Source organism: Channa argus, chromosome 14, assembly GCF_033026475.1.
Source record: "Channa argus isolate prfri chromosome 14, Channa argus male v1.0, whole genome shotgun sequence".
Taxonomy (NCBI): domain Eukaryota; kingdom Metazoa; phylum Chordata; class Actinopteri; order Anabantiformes; family Channidae; genus Channa; species Channa argus.
In genome coordinates this window covers 22,896,575-22,920,818 of record NC_090210.1, presented here as the reverse complement: position 1 = coordinate 22,920,818, position 24,244 = coordinate 22,896,575, and the positions used below count along the sequence as shown (strand labels likewise).

Below are 24,244 nucleotides of genomic sequence, written 5' to 3'. Positions count from 1 at the left end.
TTGTTTTTTTTCTTTGCAAAACAGCAGATTTGGGCTTTGAAAATCAATGGGAACTGGTAACTGAATGTGCATGTGCAGTGAAGACAGGCTCTTTCCAGCTTGGTATTTTTACCTTGTTCTTTTCTGATTGGCCAGACTTCCCACTGTGGGCTTAAATGTTTTTTTTTTCAGGCTAAACTCCGGCAGCAAGCGTGTTATATTTAGCCTAACGCCTGAGAGGCCAGATTAAATGGCACACAGGAGCTATGGTGATGTAATGATTGTTTGCATTAGAGCAGCAGGGGGCTGATGACATCAACCACCTAATAAGTCTGTCTCTGTATTAACTTCAGTATTTGCCACGGCAAATGCTACAAGATGATATTTGCCAGAGATATTGAGACGAAAAGATCATTATTAAAATGAGTCTAAAGCTTTGACTGATCAGATTACTGAGATTATGTGCTTTTCTACAGTGTTGCTATGAGCTATGAGTATTTTGCAATCATTTCAAAGAAAATTTACCTATAATGGCGACTCCCATTTTCGGTGGAAAGGTTCATTTGGTCTGGGCAAAGGGGGAAAAAGATTGAGTGATGGCTTTTTGTTCTGGTTACATTTTTGTTCACACCAAAGAAACTAAAAAGAGTAAACCTGAAGTCAGTTGTACAAGGAGCCACTTCAGTGGACACTTGTGAGAGGATTTGTCCATGTTTCCCTGCATTACTAGCATAATTACATAGTCGTTATAGGGATTCATCCCTTTAGACTTGATGCTAAGCTTTTGTTTTTCATACTGGGTTTGATGGTCTGGATGTTTTCGAGCTAATGACCCATTGTCTGTTGTTTCTGTATGAGCCGATACATATGGCAGAACAGGTGCCAGCACACATAGGTTGTCCGAAACCTCCTGGCCTGCTGGTATGATGATCTACTAATAGGTTAGTAGACTACTGACCCGTATCTAGACACGTGATCAGTGGAGCTCCTAGCGGGGTCTGCTCTTTAAAAAAAATTCTGTTCAGATCATTTTCATCCATCCATTATCAGTAACACCTCAGCGTGTTCAGGGAAGTGGGGGGGCTGGAGCCTATCCCAGCTGTCATTGGGCGAGAGGCAGGGTACATCCTGGACACGTCGCCAGTTTATCTCAAGGCCACAGATAATTTCCCCTGATCATTAACCAAGCATGTGAGCATTAAACCTTTCTGGTGGATTTGGTTAAACAAAGTAAGTTAGGGGCTAAATTCCTCCTGTTAAAGCAAGTCTATGCTGTGCCAGCAGATTATTGTGCTTCTGTTTGTTTAGCCTTTGTAAATAATAACAATCAACCACTAAACAAATAAACAATCAACCACTAAACAAAAAACTGTCTGGGTAGCATCCAAACGAGCCCACGTATGAACTGGGCAGTGGAAGTTTCAGTGAGTGGGTGGACGTACTGATGACATTTCTGCTTACTTTCTGTGTCACATCATGCATCCTGCACACTCTGACCAGGTGCCTCTTCATGCTAAGATCAAGCAGAGTTTCCCCCCAACCCGACACAGACGGTCTCCTGATGTGAAACAGCATCTCTGGACAATGTCTGGAGCCCATTCTCCAGACATTCTCCAGGATTTCTTTGTAGCTGATCAGTAAATTACATTTTGTTAAATTCTTGAACACCAGCATTAAAGGACTTGACTCAGGATCAGGATCTTCCTAGTTTTGGATTTTAGGGAGAGTAGGTCATTTTTCATACATATTCCATCATAGAAAGCTGTTTGTTGCCTTCTTATGAATGTGGTGCTCTGGTTCCTCATGTAGCAGTAGTGGATGACAACTTTATTACTGTTTATAAAGATAAAACTCCTGCTTCCTTTATGTGCATCCCATTTTAAATCGATTAAAGATTTTTTGGATATGTAATTTTGGAAAGCTGTTTATTGTCCTTGTTTTTTGGCCAGAGAAAGCAACGACGCATAACCCCAACACGATTAAGCTTCGTGTTCCCATTCGTCATTACCAGCACTTAACCAACACATTGCTTTTATGCTGAATATTTACACAGTGAGATGAAAAAAAACCCCGCTACCATTACGTGCAGTCGCCTCACAATTCAGGAGAACAAAATAGAGGCGTTAAACATATGAACACTTCTCCCTCGTGTTGGTGTTTTGTCTTTTTCATAATCTGGTTTAAATTTAGGATTATTCTACTGATGGACTCTTCGGCGCACAAATAATCACACTGGATAAAAGCATCAGCTAAATGTCAATGTTTATAGTTCCAAAGACTAGATAAGAATGGCCCCTGAGCCCATTCATTATCGCTGATTACAGTATATAAAGTCTTTTAATGCAACTCAATGGGCAATTCAATGGTAGATTAGTCCACTGACGTCTAGACGTCTAGCTTGATAGATAGAGTCACCAAAAAAGTAATGGCACTGTTTGTAGTTCCCCAGTTTTCTGCATAAACTGGTCGTGAAACGTGACCTGACACACGCACTCATTCTAAGCTGGAAAACACAGAAAGTCGGGATCCTTCACGTCTTGAATTGAACGTAAAAGGTGACGGTGGACAATGATATTTTGAGCAATGATATTTAAACTTAAAAACATTGCGACTTTGGTGAAGATGACATTTTGCAGAGCAAAGCAAGCAAAACGTCTAAGTCAAGGAGAAAACATTAAAGCAGAGTGCATGAGATGAAAAAGGGTTTTTGTGTAAGTGCGTAGGAAATTGTGGAAGAGTTCTGTTTTCAGCAGCTTTTTGAAAATTGCGAGTGCGGTTGCTAAGCATGCAGAGTTAGATAGCTCATTCCACCGTAATGGGACCACTGAACTGAAGAGTGTTGCTCGTGATGTTCGGCCGTGTGGTATGGGGACCACCAGATGCTGTTCGTTAAGTGCAGTTGAAGGACTGTACATCTGGATGAGGGAGTTCAGGGAGAAAGGTGCTGTTGAGTTGACCACTCTGTAGGTGAAAGTCAGAGCTTTGAACCTGATGCCGGTGGCTTTGAAGTTGATCTCCTCATTATTTACCAGTGATTCTCTGGCGATACATATGTCTGAAGTGGAACACAGAGGATGCTGGTGACCTCACTTGGAAACCTTTGTAAATAACCCTGTGCAGACACGGTGAATGCAGAAGAGCAGTTGTCTCAAACATATGTGATTTGAGAATCCTATTTAGTACATTTCTTATCCGTTCAAGGGAAGATGAACCTTAGAGTTTGATGTTTTAAATTTCACTCCCGTTAAAAAAATACTCACGATTGCCACAATTCAGCTTTAAGTGTTATTTCAGGCTAAAGTGAAGTGCAGTGAGTTTGCTCCAACATATGATGCAGACCAAATTCACTGAGTGACAGTGATACCCTGAAGCAGATGGTGGAGTGGGGGCATATTCCTGCCTCAGGGCCAACTCTGAGGTCGGCAGTCATTTCTGTGCATCCTTACGGAGTCTTGTGTTATTTATATAACTTAGATTTGGGGCAGCTGTGGCCTTAAGGTCAGAATAGCAGACTTGTTACCCAAAGGACCAGCTGGGGACGTTAATGAGCAGCAGTCCCTTCTCCTTGTTCTGCCGCCATCTTTGAGCAAGGCACCAAACAGATGCATTATAAATTGCTCCTTATGAAATGAATATGTTCCTTCAGATGCTGAGAGGAGATAAAATAGAAGTAAACATGACCGACTGAATTTATGTGCCAGAATTAGAGCTAGTCTGAAGTCGGGCAGCTACATGATGTCTGAGGTTCAGTATGTGACAAAGTGTACGAGCTCTTGCTCCTCAAGCATGGTGGCCCTGGTAAAGGCTGAATCCCGTTGCATAGATACAATCACCATTTTTAGTCATGGCTGACACTCTGTTTAGGACTCTTAAGGTGATTTACTGTCCTCACCCAACATGACGTCATGATTTATAACTTACAGTACAGTGATGAATGACCATCTCTCAGAAAGATTATAAAGATGTTTCAATGCGCGCAATTTGATAAGCACAAGGAGGAGCAAAAAAAATTCGCTTTTCTTTGGCTTTTTCGTAGCAGTTGATAGTAACAGATGCCAAACTGATGCGTGTACAAATAAGATAATACACACGTTTTCTTTGTGCAGCTCACATACATTGTTTTTCTGTATGGGAATGGAAGAAATTAACAGCTACTGTGCAAGGATGTGATTAGTAAATGTAATATGCTTAAATTAGTAACACTGAATAAAACTATTCCTCATGAATCATATCAGTACTTCGATCTTCACTATTGAACAGCAATTCAAAACTCTAATCAAATAAACAAAAAGGGGTTGAAATATTAACTGCCAGCATCTGATTATTACAGAACATTATGCTGCATAATGGCTGCATAAAGATAAACATTTGTGGTATACTTTTGCATAACAGTATGTTTAGTATAACAGGAAAATAACATTTTTCATAGAACATTGTTCTTTTACAAAGCAGAAAAAACAGAAAAAATCTGCTGTTGACTTTGGGCTTTTTTTCTCAAAGCATTTAAATAGCGTTTTAAAACCACCTGAGTTTTACTATTTGTTTTTGATCAAACACTGCTACTGCTACTTTTCATTGTAGAGTAATGACATAACACATTACCTCATCAGTTTAGTAGTATTATTACTTGTTACTTCATACAGTAAGGTGTTACCACGTTTTTATATAACCCAAGCAAAGAAGTGTTTTCTGGATAGAGTTAATGTCCTCAAATGTCTCATTCACTTAGTCTGACTCTGCTAAAACACTGTCTTAATAACCAGGATGCTACACAGCAGTAAACACTCAATCTTTGAGCAAGTAAGATGTGAATAAGTAGTTTGATGTGCTTTGTTCAACCACCAGCTTCATCACCTTTTCTCTTCTGACCTGTTATTTTATGTTGTTGTGTTTAATTCGGTTACATGAAGATAAGAACATATTTATCTTCACTGGTTTATTGCACAGTGTTCTAAAAGCTGATGTCTAGTCATAGCAAAATTTGTCAGATTGGATTTTTTAAACCTAAGTGAAAACTAAAAGGGTAAAAGTTCAAATAGCATTTGAAGGAATAATATTGGAACCCATCGTTCAGAAGCCAAGAATGTTTTACTCTAAAAACAGATGCTTTAAGTGCACTTCAAGTATATCCCGTAAATCCAGGATGTCGTTAATGGTGGCGAAATCCCTCCCAGAAAGGCTTTACAACTCCCATGAGTTTGAACTTGAAATGCACAAAATGGCCTTTGCATCTCTCACAGCAGCCCCTGTGAGGAAGACGTTTTAACAGAGCACTGTGGGACTGATAGCGGACTGTATACTCAGGTTTCTAACCTGCAACTGTTCATCAAAAAAGTGATGGATTTGTTTCAATGTTCTGAGGGGAAATTGGCAGTGAAACGAACTGAACTGTATTGTTCCATGTGTTCGTCTCCTGTATTGACATTTCAAAAGCAGCCAGTCTGACATTTTCTAATCGTATATTTTTACAAGAACCAAGTTGGGATTTTCAACTTTTTACAATTTGCTGTAGCAGGTATCTGCTCAGTGTCTCTACCACATTTAGAGCTTTATGCACTAATAGTGCATAAAAACCATGGAGCCTTTGGCAGGTCTATTGCCTGGACCTGTCTGTTACTGTCAGCCCCTGTTGTAATATCAAATCTAGTAAACTGTAAACTCCATCACCCTCCAAAGCTCATTCGATGGCTGCCAGCAGCCACTGGTGTGTATCGCTGTCCAAAGCCACAGCAGCAAAACAGAAGGAAATGGGCTGATAAAAGCAAATCATTAGCATAACAGAATTACAAGTATGACCAATAAGCTACAAAAAACTACATATAAATATACACATATCCAGTTTTCAAGTTTTATATTTCTTAGCAGTAAGTGGTAATGATAATATGTCGGCTACGAATTTGTGTTTTTATTTTTCCGGCCTTGCAAAATGCCCCCTCTTCACCAAAACATTGCATGACTTAACTTCATCTTCTCTATGTGACAATACTGAGTCGAGTTCGATAGTAACGTATGAAGATCAATGGCTTAGGTTCTGTCCCATCAGGGGTCGGCACAGTGGAACGTGTTCCGCACGTTCATTTGGCATGAGTTTTGGCCCTTCCCGCCACAACCCTCCCAATTTTATCAGGGCTCAGGACGGGCACCAAGGTGGCCCTTGGTGGCTGGGCAGGGATGCACCTAGTAGGGTGGGATTCAATCTCGCGGCCTCCTGCATCCCAATCCAATGCCTTACGTATTGAGCCACCAGGCCCCCAAGAAAGAAATATAGTAGTTCACCAAATATTAGTTGCAAAAAGTACTGATGTACTAAGATCTCTCTCACTTACGGGAGTTCCCAGGTCCGTTTTTTTTTTTCTGCTCATAAAACAGTCCACATAAAGCCTTTGTTTCTGCAGTAACTGCAGTACATCACGTAAACACAGCAGAGGTGTCACATGAGATTCTTACGTTTGACTTGGGCTTGATTTATGGTCAAGTCTTGTCGTGCTGAAATTAGGGCACTAAAGTTCAGGTTGGCAGTGGGATTTCTGTGCCAATGCATTAGGTTTCTTTGCTACTACGAGGTTTTTTTTTGGGTCTTCTAATAACAATAGCGAATAATGCAGGGATTATTTTCAATTGGTGCTAACACACGTTTTACAGCGGTTACTTTGACTGAAATTATTGCTAAAGGCAGGAAAGAGAGGAGGGGACTGCCACTGTTACCTAAACCTCTTATTATTTGTGTGTTTTTGTGCCAACAAAGTAGACTTTAACCAGTGGCCTCGTACCCAACAATGTCACAGCACAGGCAGCAGCTTCATAAAAGTGCGGAAATGGTCACTTCATGGCAGCTGTTACATCGTAGAAGGAAACGACACAATAAGAAAAGAAGAGGCACCGAGTGCATACACATCATGACCTGTGTGAACTTCCTGTCCACGGAGGAGAGTGACTTAGTTGTTGTTAGTTTCACCTTTAGTCGGACGTGGGCAGATATGGATTTAAAATCTCTTCATGGTGATTCTGTCTCCTTCATCCTGTCACTTGGCGCATTGTCAACACTGGTTGGATTTCTGCAGCCTACAGCAGTATTCTGTAAAATGTTTTTTAGAGGCGACATGTGAACCGTGATCAGTTCAGGAGACACTGTTTTTCAGCTACAGCAGTGTGTAATATTTGGGGCATAGGGAAAATAGTTGGAACCGTTTTGTTTGTCTGTGCATGGAAAAATGACTATGGTCGGTGTTGAAATTAGAGGGACTGCAGAGGAGAGTTCCAGCTGCACTGACATGAAATCCATGCACTCGTATTTCCACATACATTCATAATTGCCGATGATAAATGCAAACTATAATCCAAAGCACTGAGGTAAGAGGGAGATCCTGTGTCTGTGAGACCCTGTCTAACTGGACCCCAGAGGCTGTGTAATGCTTCACAGGGGGTATTTTTCAAAGCACTGTAATTGACCACGGCTTTATTGTTAATAACATTTTGAAACAGCAATATTACCGTCGGACATTTCACTGTAGTTTACCATGAAACCAGGAACCGCTTCATTCATAGAAGCATCTGACAGCGTCTAATTTTGCCCAGTATCATGATTAAAGACAAATACCCATAATCCACTAAATCGGCTGTGTAATTAACAAATGTTAACATGCTGACACGCTCCCCCACAATGGTCATCTTGACATTGTGTTCTATCAAAGCCGGCATGTTCTCTTTATCTTAGGTTGTTGTACATCGTGCTGCTGGAAAACAGTGATTCTATCACACTCGCAGCCAGGATCAGCACATCCAGACTTCTGCACCTCTCACATGAGTAATTTACACTTGAGTATAGTTGCATTATACACTTTTGCTTGCTAAGTAGATGGGAGTTAGAAATGGTGTTCAAATTGGAGCTGTAATGGAGGTCATCAGCTTCCTATCAGCGCAGTTGCTGTGTGTTATACTTCCCGTAGAATCTGTGGTCTGTCACTGAGAAGTTCTGTTTGGAGTAGTTCTCAGTATTTGTCTGACACGGAACTTCTCCTTTGTGAAATACTGGAATTGGCGTGGGCAGCTTTTCAGGCTTGTGATGAATGTGTCGCTCCTGCATCAGGACTGTGCCGAACATGTCTGTACGCACATGCAGGCAGCCGCCAGATGGATGTGAGAACGAGAACCGTAAAACGTCTGTATTTCAAACACCAGAAGAGATGAAAAGCAGAGAGAAAAGAGACAAGAGATGTGGGAAATGGGGGACAAAGTAGAGCTGGTATGAGCCACTAAAAGCAACATCTGACAGACTGATTCACATGTGTCTGCGAGAGAGAAGCACTGAGCGAGAGACACCTGAGCTGTGCCTCCATCCGGGTGCACAATTACTTTTCCTCCACATTCACATGTAGACAAATGACTTCAGTTGGCTGCTGTAACAAACCACTAATTCAGCTTAGTGTACATCAGTGTGGTCACGTTAACAACAGCAGTGGTGGTTCACACACAGATGAAAACAAGGAACTTTGGCCCTTCGATCATCTTTGCCATTAGAATACAATAATGTACTGTGATACGTAGAAAGTGACAGAAGAGAGCTGTCACCGTGAACATCTGTCCTCCTTGTTCTCCTGTGGAGACAGCTGCACCTCACTCCAAACATAGAAATGTACTGCAATGTGCTGATGCAATCAGTGATAAATGTCTAAAAAAAACCTCATTCAATCGCACATTTCTGTGCTGGACAGAAGATGCTACTTATTCATTTTTTACTGCCTCATAAATCTCTTTCTGTTGCCATTCATTACATAATAATTTCATTAAATAAGTACCTTTTTGTGATCACAAAAGTCTGGCATATTTGGGCAAATGCTTATTTTAACAAACTCCAATTCAGATTAAATTAGTTCAACTTGGTTTTGTTGTGTCCTAAATTTCCCCACCGGGATCAACTATGTACTTAAAACTTAGAATATCATACTTGTATACTAATTTCTTATTTCATCTAAGATGGTGTCTCCCAGCTTCTGATTGACTGAACACACCTCGGCAGTGGGTAGTTTGGGGATAGTTGGAAAACAAGCAGGGCAGCAGCTCTCGTAGGCCTGTAGTAAATACCCCAGGGGTAGATGCTGATAGAGGGCCGTGTTAAGTATGTGGGTGCAGATGGAGGAGGGATTAGTCCTGAGATGCTGGAACACACTATTGAGTCTTCTGTGCTTTGTATTGCGTGACATCCATTTTATCACAGGGCTAAAAAAATGGTGCTGCTTATTATATGTATCACACAGATTTATGACAGCATGATAGCCCTGTTTTTAAAAACCATTTAACAGGAATACTGGGCTCGTGTGGGACAGTTCATTTTGTGTTGTGAGCTCAGGCTTAAAGTATGAGCAAATACAATTTTATAAAATGTTAAAAAAAAAAAGTGTAACATCTGCGTTTAGAATGAAATATTCCTTATTAACTCGCTGCTAATTTGACACTGAAACTACAGCTGGTCTTACTGTAGCAGTGCTAAGAAAAACATCTACTTTAACTCTTAGGTCTGTGATAACTAATTTAACTGTGTACTTCTCAGTTCCTAACTAATTGCTAGTTTAATTATGTACTATATCGGAATTTGAACAGTACTCTCCAACTAATGATGTTTTCTTGCATAGTTATTGGGGCCAGACTCATGTCATGTTTTCCTCCTGTGTCTCTGTGCAGCTTAAATACTGTCTACATTCTCACAGAGGTTTTTATAATTTACTCAGTCACTAAGCTGAAACTGGACTGTAAACAGAAGCCTTGTCTGTTTTCGTAGTATTAACAGGATCTTACATCTAAATTGTGATAGTTTATTCCCTCTTCTGTGCGACCAACACAAACAGCAACTATCTAAGTTATGCAAGGTTACTATCATGACATTATTTTTCAAAATTCAAAGTTATACAATAGAACTATGTGACTTCTATGTGACACCAAGTTTTTGAGAGCTTTTCTCTAGGACTGGGTTTAGATCTAGGTTAATGCAATGTCCAGTCGTCATTGACTAAGTAAAATGTAATAAAAGTCACTAGACCAATAAGCTGTAACTATATAACTCAGTTTAGACAAACTAAATTATCCTTTAAATGTTTCTCTTACAACATTACAATCAAGAAAAAACAGACATTTTTGTAGTAAAGCAGATGTTCAGACTTGAACAAGCATTTACAAGCATTAATCCTGCAGAGAGAGAGAAGGGGGAGGAAAAAATTCAACCACACTGACAGTAACATTTTGTTTTATGTATCTATGCCAATGAAATGGGAATATATTTGGTGTTCAGTTCAGTGTTTATATGAGTCTGTGTTAATATTCACATAAATTGGGTCACAGGCTTATCATTTCACACACACACACACACACACACACACACATGCAACATTCTGATGTTAATATTCATAAATGAGGATGCTTTGTTGTTTGACGGGGTCTCTTTGTTTTCCCTGCAACAATAATTTGTCTCCCACACACACAGACACACACACACACACACACACACACAGACACACACAGAGAGACACACACGCAGTACAACATTTGTTTGAGGCTAAATATCTGCTGCCTTATATTATGTATTGTACCTCAGTGATGGGTGTTTGGCCTGGTGCATTTAAGCAGCAAACCTAAAACATCTCTGTAGTAAACCACTCAATATGATGAGATGGAGAGATGATTGTGGCTGAAAATATACATTTTAAATGTCGCAGCAGCTTTGATGAAGTCACCCTGAATGCAATTGCTTAGTTTCCCCTGACGCTGAATGTGTTTGTCAAAGCAGACCTGATTTCTGATGCAGAAAACTGTTTATGTTAATAAGCTTTGTCACAGTAGGACAGTTAAATAAATAGGTTAACGCTTCTGCCCTGAGTCGAGCACACTGGAGTCCTAGGTTTTTCCCCCCACCAACAGCCCGGAAAATGGTACCAGCCACAAGCACTGGTCGATGCTAACCCCAAATAACTCATCTATTTCTTTTATATTTAGCAGCAATCGAGGGCAAAAGCGAAAAAAAAAAAAAAAAAAGCAAAAGGCTACTGCAGTGTTTTAGGTGCAAACATCTTGCATTCTACAAGTGTCACAATGTTTAATAAAACCTCCGCCCACTCATAGTTTTCTATCCAATAAAGGGAATTTCTGAGCTTCATCTACAGTAGCGAAAGTGTTGATGTTGGGATACAATTTACTGAATTTCAGAAGAATTGAACACACATCATCAGAACTGTTTGATGAAATCACATTGCTACATTTTTTCTTAACGCTTTTAAAATTCACCTAAATGAACAAGACCGATAATCTCAATATATTTAGGCTGACGAGTGGAGCATTAAACCAGGGCTTGTGCAACTTTAACATATAAACGTATGGATTATTTTTACCTCTTCCACTACAGGTTGACAGCCGACATCCAACCTGCAACTTCATGCTGGAGGTGGAGAAAGACCAGGCGGAGTGTCTGAAGGTGCTGAGAGAGGAGGAGGAGGAAACCACCGGCAGTTATAAAGGTCAAAGTAACTCAGATGTTACAGCTTCCTTTCCAGAAAAAAAACAGCTGAAGTGAAATAAATGCACTATGTGTCGTATTTGTGTCAGTACCTTCGCCGTGTAGGGACATGATCAGCCTTCACATCACTGTTTAATCCCATGTTTTCTCTCCCATCCAACATGTTGCTCCACAACAATGAAAACACAGCAAATGTTCAGTTCAGGTCAGTTTCCTTTAATGACTAGAAACAGGCAGGAACCTAAAAGCATGTGTGATGTAGCTGGGAATGGATGAAATAATACCTGGACCAAATCTGGACGTGAGAGGCACCTGGTTTGACCTCCTGGGTTGACTAAACAGATCAAATATGTTCAAATATGGAATAGATTTTGTCTAAACTCAGTGACAAATAGAAAAATACACATTTTCTTTCTGTTAAGTATAAAATCAATGCAGTGTTGCTGTAACCACATATGCTGTATTGTTTTTTTTTTAATAGTGAAAAAGCTCCCAACCATAACCTTTTTTATTTTTTTTACAGTTTAGAGTTTAAAATTACCATCCCCTTGGTATTTGTCACATATTTCAGGTCTTTAAAATCCTGAAATTCAGAAAGAAAGAACTAAGCATGTTCAGCTATTCAGTCATAGCACAGTTTACACTAAACCAGTGTTTTATTATTTCCCCTGTCGCTACATGTTAACTGTTAATTTACTGTTAACTTTGTGCTTGCAACCCTGATCTACTTGAAAAAGTGTGAAGCGTCCTGATCACCGTCTACCCCACTGCCAAAGCCAGAAATGTAAGCAGTGCCGACAGTGTTTATACGCTCAGACTTCAGTTTAAAGCTAATTAATACGCTGTTGTAAACCCGATGATGTATTATACTGTTTAATATAGTTTCCATTCACCCTGTCTGCATGGGTGTAAACTCCTTTTCCAAAGACCCAACACTTAATAATACAATGTTATAAAATACAGGACATTTTTTTTGCAATTATTGAAACAATCAGATCCGTGGATTCACATACTGTTCCTATCCTCTGGAAAAATCCACCACCGTTCTTCTGCTAACATAATCCTGTCCTAAAGAAAACTATTATAGACCAGTGGCTTTAACTTCCACTGTCCAGGTTGTTGAACATGGAACCTCATTTATTTACTCAAGTACTCACACATATACTCTACTTTAGGAAGTGTGTTTCGATTACTGAACAAGTAATTTATACATTTATTACTGAGGATTCCTGTAACCACATGGTTTTTGTTGCCCAAACCTAATCAGAGGAGCACTGTTACTCATATAAGTCAAGTATCATGGCTCCATTTGCCCAAAGTGTATCAGGGGTTTATCCAAACCATCCAAAGCCAGTTTGAGCCTTTTGATAAAAGGTGTTTCTTGTGCCATTTTGGTCACAGTTGGCAAAACTGTTTGACCTTTACAATGCAGAGACTTAATTAAACAATTATACACAAGAACAGTTTTATAAAGGCTAACATACAGTGGTTATGACTTTATCAGCCATTAACAGTCTTCAGAGAAAGGTTGCTATTTTCTGAAAGAGATGTTCAGACGTTTTGAGGAAACTTTTCTGTGTTGTGGTCAAGATGAAATGCACTGCTTCCTTTTCCACAGAGGAAAGTCCTGATGTTACCCAGTACCAGCATAATTATCCCAAAATCGGAGCTGGCTCAGCATTTTCTAAATGAGACCGATTCTAAAGATCCAATTATTTAGAACTGAGAACGTTTCTACTTTTTTCTGCATATCTAAGATGCACATCCTTATACTTTTATGTAAAAGCCTAGAACCTTTGCACAAACACAGTTCTCGACTGCCCGTGTCTGCAGTGTGGCTTCCTTTGTAATGGATGAGAGCTCTGGATGCCAAATCCCCTCCTGCTGTGTTAATTAAAGCTCAATGACATGAAGTAGTGGAACATTTGAACATGGCTGAAATCCTCGGTGACTGGGGTCTGCAGTCTTCCTGCAGAGGTGTTTCAGTTGTTGGCTCGATCCTTTTTCCTCGACCAGCCATTGAATCCATTCGATTACCACTGTCCCTAGACCCTCGAATCTGATAAGGACAAATTCTTTAATGGAGAAGAAATGAAAGATCCTAAGAAAGAGCAACAGGGGAGAGTTCTGTGCTTTGTGTCTTTGATTGTATCATTTGCCTGTTGTCTGTGCATCGAAATGAGCTGCTCCAAACAGTGAACCTAATCAACTGCCTATGATTTTAAGTGAATTTAAATATAAAAGAAGTTGTTTCGTTGAGCTAACTGCGTGAATTCCAAGTAGGGCGATGCTGTGAAAGGGCACCGTGCTCAGTCAGCCTTCCCATTGGTAGTGAATGAAGAATGCAAAGATCTCCCTCCAGATGTGTGCTGCTGTGCAGTTTCTGCATCATGGCTGCGAGGCGATGGCCTTGCGTCTGATGTGTTTCTGTGAAAGCGCACAGAGAAAGGATGGATCACTTAGCGGGTAGAAGGAGTTTTCCTCATGCACCAATGAGTTTGGATCTGAGCCATTTTTACCCCAAAGACATCTGTTCTCTCATCCTTTCCCTCCCAATAACTGTTATTCCCATCTCTCCCTCGTTCTCTGTTTCCTCTGCGCTTTCACTTTGTTTTCTAACCGCAGTCTTCTGCTTATGTTCTTTCTATTAACAGCATTTGCACTTTCGTTTCCTCTGTCATCCTAAAAAAACCCAAAAAGCCATATTTATTTACTTCTATAAAGGCACATAAAAATGAGCAGGCATATTTCATGATAAAATCCTTGGGTTTTTAAAGTCATGTTGGAGAATAAACACATAGCAACATGGCAAAACATGCATTTCTGCTATGTTTAGATTCTTATCCTCCCTCTGTTTTAACTTTCTAATAGGTATCTTTATATAGCAGCTCTTCTTTTCACACTCGGATGCCCCGGTATAGCTGGCTGGATGTGTCTTTACCAGGAAGGATGGAGAGGATGTCCACATTGTACCCATTGCACTGTCTCCATTCATCTATTGCTAAAAAGCCTTGGTGACTGTTCAGTTTGCCCTCAGCACTTTCACACACATTAAGGCTCATGCTGAAGAGCTATTTCAGGAGGCAGTTTTGTTTGGTTTGTTTCTGGATGATGGGTTAGGTTTAAGCTGTATTCAATCAGAGCAGCTCCTCAGTCTCGATAGTGTCTCAATCATCTTCATTGTTTGTCTCTTTGGCAATTTATAAACGATCAAGTTCAAACTATTAAACCCAAAATGCGTGAAGTAATTGTTTTTAAACGATACGGCTTCTTTCAGGTGTTAAGTTGCTTGTATTTTCATCCTATTTATGAGATATTGTAGCTCGTAGGCATATACACGAATTTAAAGAGAGAATTTCTGTGATCCCGTAGCTTCCCTTATTACTTTATATGGTGGTTGTTTGCCTCCACCAACCACTCAGGTTGCAGTGTACAAGCACATCTGTCGTATTGTGCCAGGTGTAATGATATTGCTCTGTGCATTTCTGAAATATAGTGTTGGGGAGAATGAGTTTGCAGTAAATTTGACCTTTGACCACCAAAATCTAATCCGCTCATTCTTAAGCCAAACAGACAACCTGAAAACCAAATGCCTCCTGCAATGTGTGGAGGCATAAACAGGACAGACTCAAAGTTACTGTACAGATCAGGAATTCACTGAGGTTATTATTCAGAAATTGAAATGTAGTCAGATTTTTCATTTTAGGAAACATTGTAATGATTGGACATAGTGAAAGACATTGAACACACAGCGAGAGATCACCTGAGCTACTCCCCATGAAGGAGGGCTGCAGTGATGGTTGTCCTTCCGGAACTTTGTCCCATCTCCACACAGGATCTCTGGAGCTCAGTCAGAGGGACCATTAGGTTCGTGGTCACCTCTCTTACTGAGGCCCTTCTCCCCCGATTTCTCAGTTTGGCCGGGTGACCAGCTCTTGGAAGAGTCCTGGTGTGCATACACCCCCTCCTGACAAAGCCAAGATAATATCAGAATTCCAGAGCATGTCTGAAAGAGGCTAGAGTTAACACTTCACCAAAAGAGAAACTCTGTGACATAGGGCAAGAAAGTCAACGTTGGGATGCGGTCGGGACCCACAGGTGGCTGATTTTTCAGTCTAATGTGAAATGTTCATTGTATTCATTATTTAAACTGTGACAGGAAAGTATATGTATCTTATACTAAAGCATCATTTTTTTTAACTAAAACTAATCAACTGTAATTTTGTGGTTCTACATTTGTAATTCGAGTTTATGATCATTTCAATAACTAGTTTGAAACAAACTACAACTAAAATTAGCAATTTTATATGCAGCAGTAATGTCGATTAAATTTGTGAGGTCTTCTGTCTGCGGTGAATTTATTATGGATCAAGTGCATCTACAATGTGTGCATGCTGAAGTTGGATTTGACAGTGAATGGGCTCGTTATTGTACTGTGGAAATTTACTCATGACCTTTACTCTCGGTTTTGACAGAGCCCGGATGCAAAGGAGTATGGGACAACATAGCCTGTTGGGAGCGAGCTGAAATTGGAGAGACCATCACCATCCCCTGTCCTCGAGCCCTCAAGGCTGTATTCGGCAGAAACGGTCAGCCATTTATTCTTACATTTCATATGTTTGTTTTTTTCGGTGGCTGGTTTCCTCCAGACGTAGCATTTAGAACTGGAGCTACAGTTCAATCTTGTTTCATCAGATCAGACAATCTTGTTCCTCACAGTCTGAGAGTCCTTGACATGCTTTTTTGCAAACCTGTGTTTTGACTGAGAAAAGGCTTCCGTCTCGCTGCTCCCCATAAAGCCAAGATTGGTGGAGGGCAGCAGTGATGGTTGTCCTTCTGGAACTTTGTCCCATCTCCACACAGGATCTCTGGAGCTCAGTCAGAGGCACCATTGGGTTTGTGGTCACCTCTCTTCTTGAGGCCCTTCTCCCCTGATTTCTCAGTTTGGCCGGGTGACCAGCTCTTGGAGGAGTCCTAGGGTGCTACTGAATTATGGAGGCCGCTGTGCTCTTGGGAACCTGCAGTGTAGCAGATTTTTTTTGTAGCCTTTTCGAAATCTGTGGCTTGCAATAATCCTGTTTGTGAAGTCTGCAGGCAGTTCCTTTAACCTCATGGCTTTAGCTCTGATACGGTCTGGATTGCCAGCTGTGAGGCCTTCCATAGAGAGGTTTGTGCCTTTCCAAATCACATCTCATCAATATATTTTCCACAGGTGGACTTCACTCAAGGTGTAGAAACATTTCAGCAACAATCAACAGAAATGAGAGGCACTGGTGTTAAATTTCAAGTGTTGTTGCAAAGGGTCTGAAAAACGACCAGTGCGATATTTCAGTTTTTTTCTATTAAATACATTTACAGACATTTCTAAAATTCTATTTTCAGTTTGTCAGTACGGGGGAACTGAGTGTAGATTAATGAGAAAAAAACTGATTTGAACAAACTTTGCTACTGTATATAGTCCTACTTATTACTGCTTTTATTTTCTTGTTTTGTGTTTGAAGTACATGTAATTTCATATTTGTATTATAATTTCGTTGTATCCACTTAAATCTATAAATATTCCTTTCTGCTCTTTCTTGCACTTAGATGTTTTCTCCGTGACTTAGCTTTTTGCTGCCTTGTACACCACTTGTAAGTCACTTTGGATAAAAGCATCTGCCGAATGACTAAATGTAAATGTATGAACTGTTTGGGTTTTACTGTATGTGCTTTATTCTGCCTCCCATTATAAACCCATGCTTATCTCCTCTCTGTGTACATTTGTGTGGTCAGTATTTGGATTCTCCCCCCGTGCTCTGATTTACATTGATGACTAAACATTATGTAAGCACCCAGTGGCTGGTTTTAAAGTCAAAGATCACACTTGCCCGTCTGGGACAGATCCAAACCTCCTAATGGCGCTACAGTTTATAGATATAGACATATATAGGCACTTAACATTAGAAGCTGAGGCATCACGAATTTGTTTTTTGTCATGAAAACCATTTCAAGATTATTGTAATGTTTTCCTAAAATTAAAAATAGTCAAGTACAAGCACCTATAAAATAGCACTAAAGTATGACATTATTTGAATGTATTTATTTTTTAAGCATTAATTACGTGTATGCTGCGTTACAGGCCTGCCGTTGTTGTCCAAAAAGAAAGAAGAATTTTTAAGGAATAATCTGTATAGCAGTCATTCTCTATGAAGCCACAAAACAATGCTTAAAGTCTTTTTTCCCCCGAGACATCACAGCAGTAAACACAGCTCAGAACTGCCTGTCATCCCCAGTGACGACAGTATTGCAGTAATATCACTACTTAGCATACCTAAATCAGTGTTACCCATGAAATATTTCTCTTAGCTTTAACAGTGTTTACCCTGCTGTGACACTGTGAAGAGGATTAGTTGAGCGTTTAATGAGGCAGAAGTGTGGTGACATTACTTCCAGTCAGTGAGCAAGAGATGCTTCATGCTTTTTTTTTTCCAGTGCATTCTTGGAACTTACAAGGGAGATGACCTTCCAGTGCACTTTAGTGACTTTTGGCATTGGGACACCAGCAAAATCTCCCTCAGGAGTTCACTGTCCACTGGAAATACCTGGAAACATGCCGGGTTGTAGTGATCTTCACTTAATCCTGCAGTGTTGATCTTAGACTATGGTTCTTTGTATGAGCGGGTCTGCAGTGCAAGCTTAGAATGAAGACTCTCTGTAAAATCTCTTTCGAAATGCAGGCACAGTCCTTGTCTTGGCCTTGAGCCTACAAAAAGGTATCGCGTTGATGATGGGAGAGTCAGAACAATGGGTAAAGTCTTCCTCAATGGGGTCAGCCCCATTTGGAAAATTGTTACTGAATGTAAATCAAAAGTGATCAGATGTTTTTGAACTTGTGGGACTTTAACATTAACCTTGTTAGAGAGTGAGAAACCTTGATTTACTCATCACCAATCAACGATTACCACCAGAAAATACAATTAGAAAATGGGAATAAATTTATCAGGTATCCATTTGAAATTTCGTGTGGTTTTAACAATTTCTGTGCAAAGTAGGTGCTTCTCTCTCTAGTAAAGTTGGACATGGGTTCGATTTTTCAGAGCAGTAACCCTGTAAAGCAGAAGGGGTTAATCAGGTATAAGAGTGAGTGAGAGCAGTATTGTAGTAGTAGTGGTTACTGGTCAGGCTTCCAGCGCATTTCACATTTTATTATATCCTAATTCTATTAATATGATTTTAATCAATTGAATTTTTCTCTTCCTATCCTTCGATCCTGTTGATATCTCTGTGGTATTGTGTTATACATGTGCAATTGGAGAGTTTTTGTAGGAAGCTCAATATTCTTTCAGTACATAATGTATATATTTTTCAAATATGTGTGTTCATATATACGTATACGTTTATACCATATGCTCTTCCATCTTCTTTTAGTGTTTTTGTTAATCTAATTTTCTAATATTGTGTTGGACAGGTATGAATTGTTAAAGTAAATATTGTTAAAAGCTCATTATCGTTACATTTGGATTAGGATGTGCAGTTGATCAGCGTTGACTTTTTGAAAGCATTTGACTGATTGGTATTATTTTTGATTGGTAAATTGTAGATTTAGTTTTTTCTAACTAATGAATCTTTGTGTTTTGTGTATAAGCTAGTAGCTTCTTGTCTTTTTTTTAATTTCACTTCCATGCAGTTTTTTTATTTTATGTGCAAAGAAATGATAAACTAAACAAAAATTAAACTTGAGTTTGCAGCCATGCCAACCTTTCAACCAACCCTCCACCTTTGATGATACAGTTAGTTCTGTTTGCACTAAATACAAGCAGAGGCGGAATAACATGTGTATGAGGTTGCTTATTCAGAAAAAGAGCGTCTCAGTGGATGTGGGGGTGAGGTGTAAATATAATTAGCTGTGTATCTCTTCTCCTCTCACAGGTAACATTAGCAGGAACTGCACGTCAGCAGGATGGTCGGAGATTTTCCCAAACATCACCAGTGTGTGTGGGTCGGATACGAGCCAGGACAAGGTACCACGTGACGGCTTTTTCTTGTTCTCCTCGTGTTTTGTTGCTGTAAATGTCAGAACAGTGTTTCCCCGGAACACTAATGAATTCTGACTGTGCAGCAGGAAAACAAACTGTAGCATAACATGGACCATTAGTGGCCAGTAATTGACGAAGCCTGCGGGGTTGGTTGTTAATTAACACCGGTTAGCGGTGAAGGGATGCATCTTTAAAAGGTCAATATGCCCAGCAGTAGTGTGATACCATGTTTAAATGTGGGGTTGTGCACCCCCCGTGTGTGCCTTCGCGTCATTTAATGAAAACACACTATCGGAAACACCATTACCTTCACTCTTAGGAACACACTGGTGTTTGAAGGTGCTGTAAATTTGCGTTTCCCAGAATGGCTGCGTAATGGCAGGCAGGACTGAACCCTCAATGCTTTAGGCAGACAGTGGCAGTATGGCCACTGTCCACACTGCAATGTGGATTTAAATACATGTTTTGACAACAGGTATGTTTATAATTGCTGGTCTCATGTGTCTGTTAAAGCGTTGGCTGTTTGGGAGTCAAACATGTGGCTTTGAGGTACAGTACCTCACGATTTTAGACACATGAAGATCAAAAAAAAAAAATTACATTCCTACATAAAACTAAACTGCAAACACGATTATGTTTTGGAGAGAAGTGTAATTTAACCATATTACACTTCCTGTGAACATAATGAGAATATGTTGACATGTAACGTAAATGGCGCGTTGCAACATGGGTTGATACTGAACATATGAATAAAATGTTACCAGGCAACTTATTGCAGTCCTGCCGTTCAATGTCCAGCGTGTGTGACCACAGGGGTATTAAAGCATTTTATTGTTGTTGGTGTTCTTGCCTTAACCTAACAGACACAGGCCTCTGGAATCGATCTCGGCTCTTTGGCTTGACATTCCAGTGCTTTCTACATCCACCATCCTGCCCAACCACCTCCCTGCAACTCACTGTTGCCTAATAAAAGTACCATTTAATGAATATTTTATTACACTCGCTACATATGTAATCGCTATTCCAGTTTATTTGTAAAGGCACATAATTTTTTTGAAAACAGGGTTGTAAATTGTAAACAGTGGGCTGACAGTCACTTTAAAGCCAGGAAAAAAGTTAGGGAGTAATTCTTTCACTTTCACGTGTGGTTTTTTACGTTACCGTTTGATAAAGTCGTTATTACAATGAATGAATGAATTTGAGCTCAGTCAAAGTCTGATGTGAAATGGGAAACATTTGAAACTTTCAGTGTTTTATGATTGATTTTATTTTGTTGGCTGCAAGATAGAAGATTTATGCTAAAGTATGAACATTTGTTTCATATACATTTTTAGAGTAGAAGTAGTAGTAGTACTGCTTGAAATACAGTTTTTAGCTCAGCATAACCGACAAACATTTTTAATAAATGTTTCCCCAAATGTAAAATGTACATTGTTAAAATGTTTCACTTGTTTCCCTGCAGTATCCACCACTGGAAACAACAATTTTATCCTTATCATTTTGGTAACTAGTGCTTTTTTTGCCGTCTTGCTGAGGGTCCGATAAAAACAATACCACTGATCATGTTGCATTTTTAACCTGCACACTGCTACTGGGACACTAAAACCTTATAATTGGGCTTTGAGATATCGAAGGGTTAGTGATTTGCAGGTAACACAAAAAGGCTTTTCTTGGAACATTTTTGTAGGGAACATAACTACTTATCCAAAAGCATGCAAATGCCTTTTTTAAAGTGAAAGAGTCTTAAATACATAATGCAGCGTAGCCATTTAAATGCTGCCATTATGTGGATCCAACAATTAAAACAATTTCCTTGCTTTTGTTGCTCTTTTCTTTTCTCTCTCCACTTTCCACTCAACCCAACCGCTCACGGTAGATGGGCGCCCACCCTGAGCCTGGTTCTGCCGGAGCTTTTTTCCGTTGAAGGGAGTTCTTCCTCTCCACTGAAAAAAAGTTTTTGATGAGATGAATGTTTGGCCTTGTTGGGCTTGACTGTGATAATTGCTGCCTGCCTCCCCCCCCTCCCCCCTTTAAAGCTGCAGTCACGACTGGTTTTATTCTGAATGAACCATTGTGCTTGTTAAACAAACCGCCGGCCCGTCTCTCCTCTCCATTTCTGTCGCTCTATACTCTCATGTCTCGCTCTTCATTTACTGACTCTTCCTGGCTTCTTGTCTTTCTGTCCCTCTAATCTCTTTCTCCTGTCCCCCCAGTCTGAGTAGGTCTCCTTCATAGTACATTTCTCACACAGCATCGTGAACAATTTGCAGGTTGGGGCAAAATTATGTATTTATTTCTTGTCCATGTTTGGCTTCCTCCTTGTCTAATAGTTTCACGTTGCATTTCTGGATGCAGCAGTGTAATGTATTAATTTTCCAAGTACTTCCGAGCCCACTAACATCCCGACGGCTCCAAGTTTACGCACATTCAAAAATGGTTTCTGGCCTTGGCCTTTACACAATCAGATGTCCCTAGAGCCCTTGAATCTTCTTACGATGTTATCCACCGTGGGTGGTAAAAGACCTAAATTCTTCCCAAATTCTCCCTGAACAGAGAAATATTCTTTTTCAACTGATTGACAATTTGCTCATGAGGTTTTTATGGTTGCAAAGCCTGAGGCTTTGGTGGATGCTCCTTTTATACTCGCTGTTTGAAAAATTGTGTGAAAGAATTCAAAGGTCCCAGAATGCAAAAAAACATGAGGGAACTTGAGCTTTCAATATTTAATTAAAAGAGAAAAATGACAAACCCTTGGGGCCAGTCACAGTTAATTTCTTTCACTAAACAAACAGACATACTGGTATGTTGCTAATGTATCATCTGGACAGCCACTGGGTTTCTCTTTTGTACAGGAATTAATTGAACTAAATCAAAGGACCTTCATCCTATAAATGAATGTAAATGTCCCTTTTCCATTGTTTAAATAAAAGTAAAAACACCTTTGTAGAAGTAGCAGACTGTGTTTGAAAGTAATTTTAAAAACCCCATCATTGAAAAAAATTGTGAAAAAAAAAAGTGAAATTCAAATGCGTTGTGTTACTGAACCGGTTTCGAGGACACCACCACTTCCCAAACTGAGCTGCAAAACGAGGGCACGTTTCCATGGAGGAACCTGGAATCGGACCACTGGCCATGCAGCGCTTGCCGCTAAGCTGCAGTGTCCAGGTTTTTAAATCTGCCTGGGGATCTTTGCATCACGTCAAATCCTCTCTCTTCCCTCATGTTTCCTGTCTACTTTTGACTGGGACCTATCTAATAAAAGGAATGAACAATGCTGCATGTCACATACACAGGATGGGACCTGCAAAATAAAACAGAATAATATAAATATGAGTGGAACTCAAACACTTTTCCCCTTAGGAAGCAAGATAACAAGACGCGTGCTGGGTTATAGTTTCTAACAGGAAAAAATCTTTTGAACAATAAAACACTTTGTCTCACTTCATCTTCCAACGCCTGTTCAGACAGGATTCAAAGCACAGCACGATTATCATCTGATTTCTGTGCTGAAACACCAGATAAACATTTTATGTCTCGAGGAAAGTAAATCATTTTAAAAATGTAAGTTTCACACCTGTTCATCAGAACTCAACACTGGCTTTGTCTGCTACGCTTGAAAAAGGAGGATATCTGGATTGTGAAATGAATCCATCACCACCCTTTGATGTTGTGTAACTGCACCTTCCTCCCGTTCGCTTGTTTGGCTCATGTCGGGTCACGAATGGCAGCAGCACTGAATTGCCCATTGTGCTGTTTCTGCCTCTCTCTGTCTCCGTCTGCCTCTCTCTGTCCTTCCCCTTTTCCCTTCCACGTCCTCTCAGTTCACTTCAACTCGAATCCGTGAGCTCTACTGGCAGTGAATTCTCCAGATACTGCCAGGTCCACTTGTTCCAACCGATCACATCATCATTGTATTTATTTATAATGTTAATGCTGATCTTTCAAGTATTTTTTATTTTTTTTTATTAGCATTGACTTTAGGCCAGATTCTCTCTGTCAGCCATCACCTGTGGGAAGTGGAGCTAAGTTTTTTGTTTTATGAAGCCTCTGTTGAGAGAGGAAAGCTGAAAGACAAGCAAACATCATCTTTGTTTTTGTACTGTCTGACAGCTGATAACCTCTGTTTTGTTTTTTGTTTATTTGAGATATTTCAGTTATTTTTGAAAGGTGGATGTGAGCTTAGGCAGTTAAGTACAGAAATGTTCACTCTGTGGTGATTGTGGTGTATACGGTGTGTTGAGGGAGAGCATTTAGTTTATCTTCATGTCTTAGGCTGAATAACTTCTGCCGTGCTCGCTGCCATTAGAGGATGCAAACACAGTGACAGTTTGATTCCTCTGGAGCCAAATTGGTAAAAGAAAGAAAAAGATAAAGACGGTCAACTTTGACTTGATGGTTGATCTGTCGGAAACCTTAAAAGAAGGAATGTGCTCAGGAAGTTTCTTTGCACTCGATGGTCCTTATATGTCAGAGGGTCATGTAACCGACATTTGGGCTACAAGAAATGATAGAGGTGACAAAAATATTAGAACTCATCATCTGAGTGTCATGAATGTCTACACCTAGTCATAGCAATGTGACCAGCAGTTGTACATAGCAGGTGCAAGGGCCTTTGTTTTTGTGGGTCCACGCTTTCAAATTCATATTATGCGTCACAGTTCTCTGCTTCAAAAGATGAAGATTACAGACCATAATATGAAACTGCACATAATGACAACGTGAAAGAAGTTTGTTTGAAATGTTTGCAAAT

General features: G+C 39.9%; 1 protein-coding gene across 1 annotated transcript in view; it reads left to right on the top strand.

The window, feature by feature from the left end:
- LOC137098784 (vasoactive intestinal polypeptide receptor 2-like) overlaps nucleotides 1-24,244 on the top strand; it is a 41,820-nt gene that overhangs the window by 4,505 nt on the left and 13,071 nt on the right. The window contains exons 2-4 of the mRNA XM_067475378.1: nucleotides 11,369-11,480; nucleotides 15,955-16,068; nucleotides 19,388-19,479. Coding sequence (XP_067331479.1) covers nucleotides 11,369-11,480; nucleotides 15,955-16,068; nucleotides 19,388-19,479 — 318 coding nt within the window. The remainder of the gene's footprint in view (nucleotides 1-11,368; nucleotides 11,481-15,954; nucleotides 16,069-19,387; nucleotides 19,480-24,244) is intronic.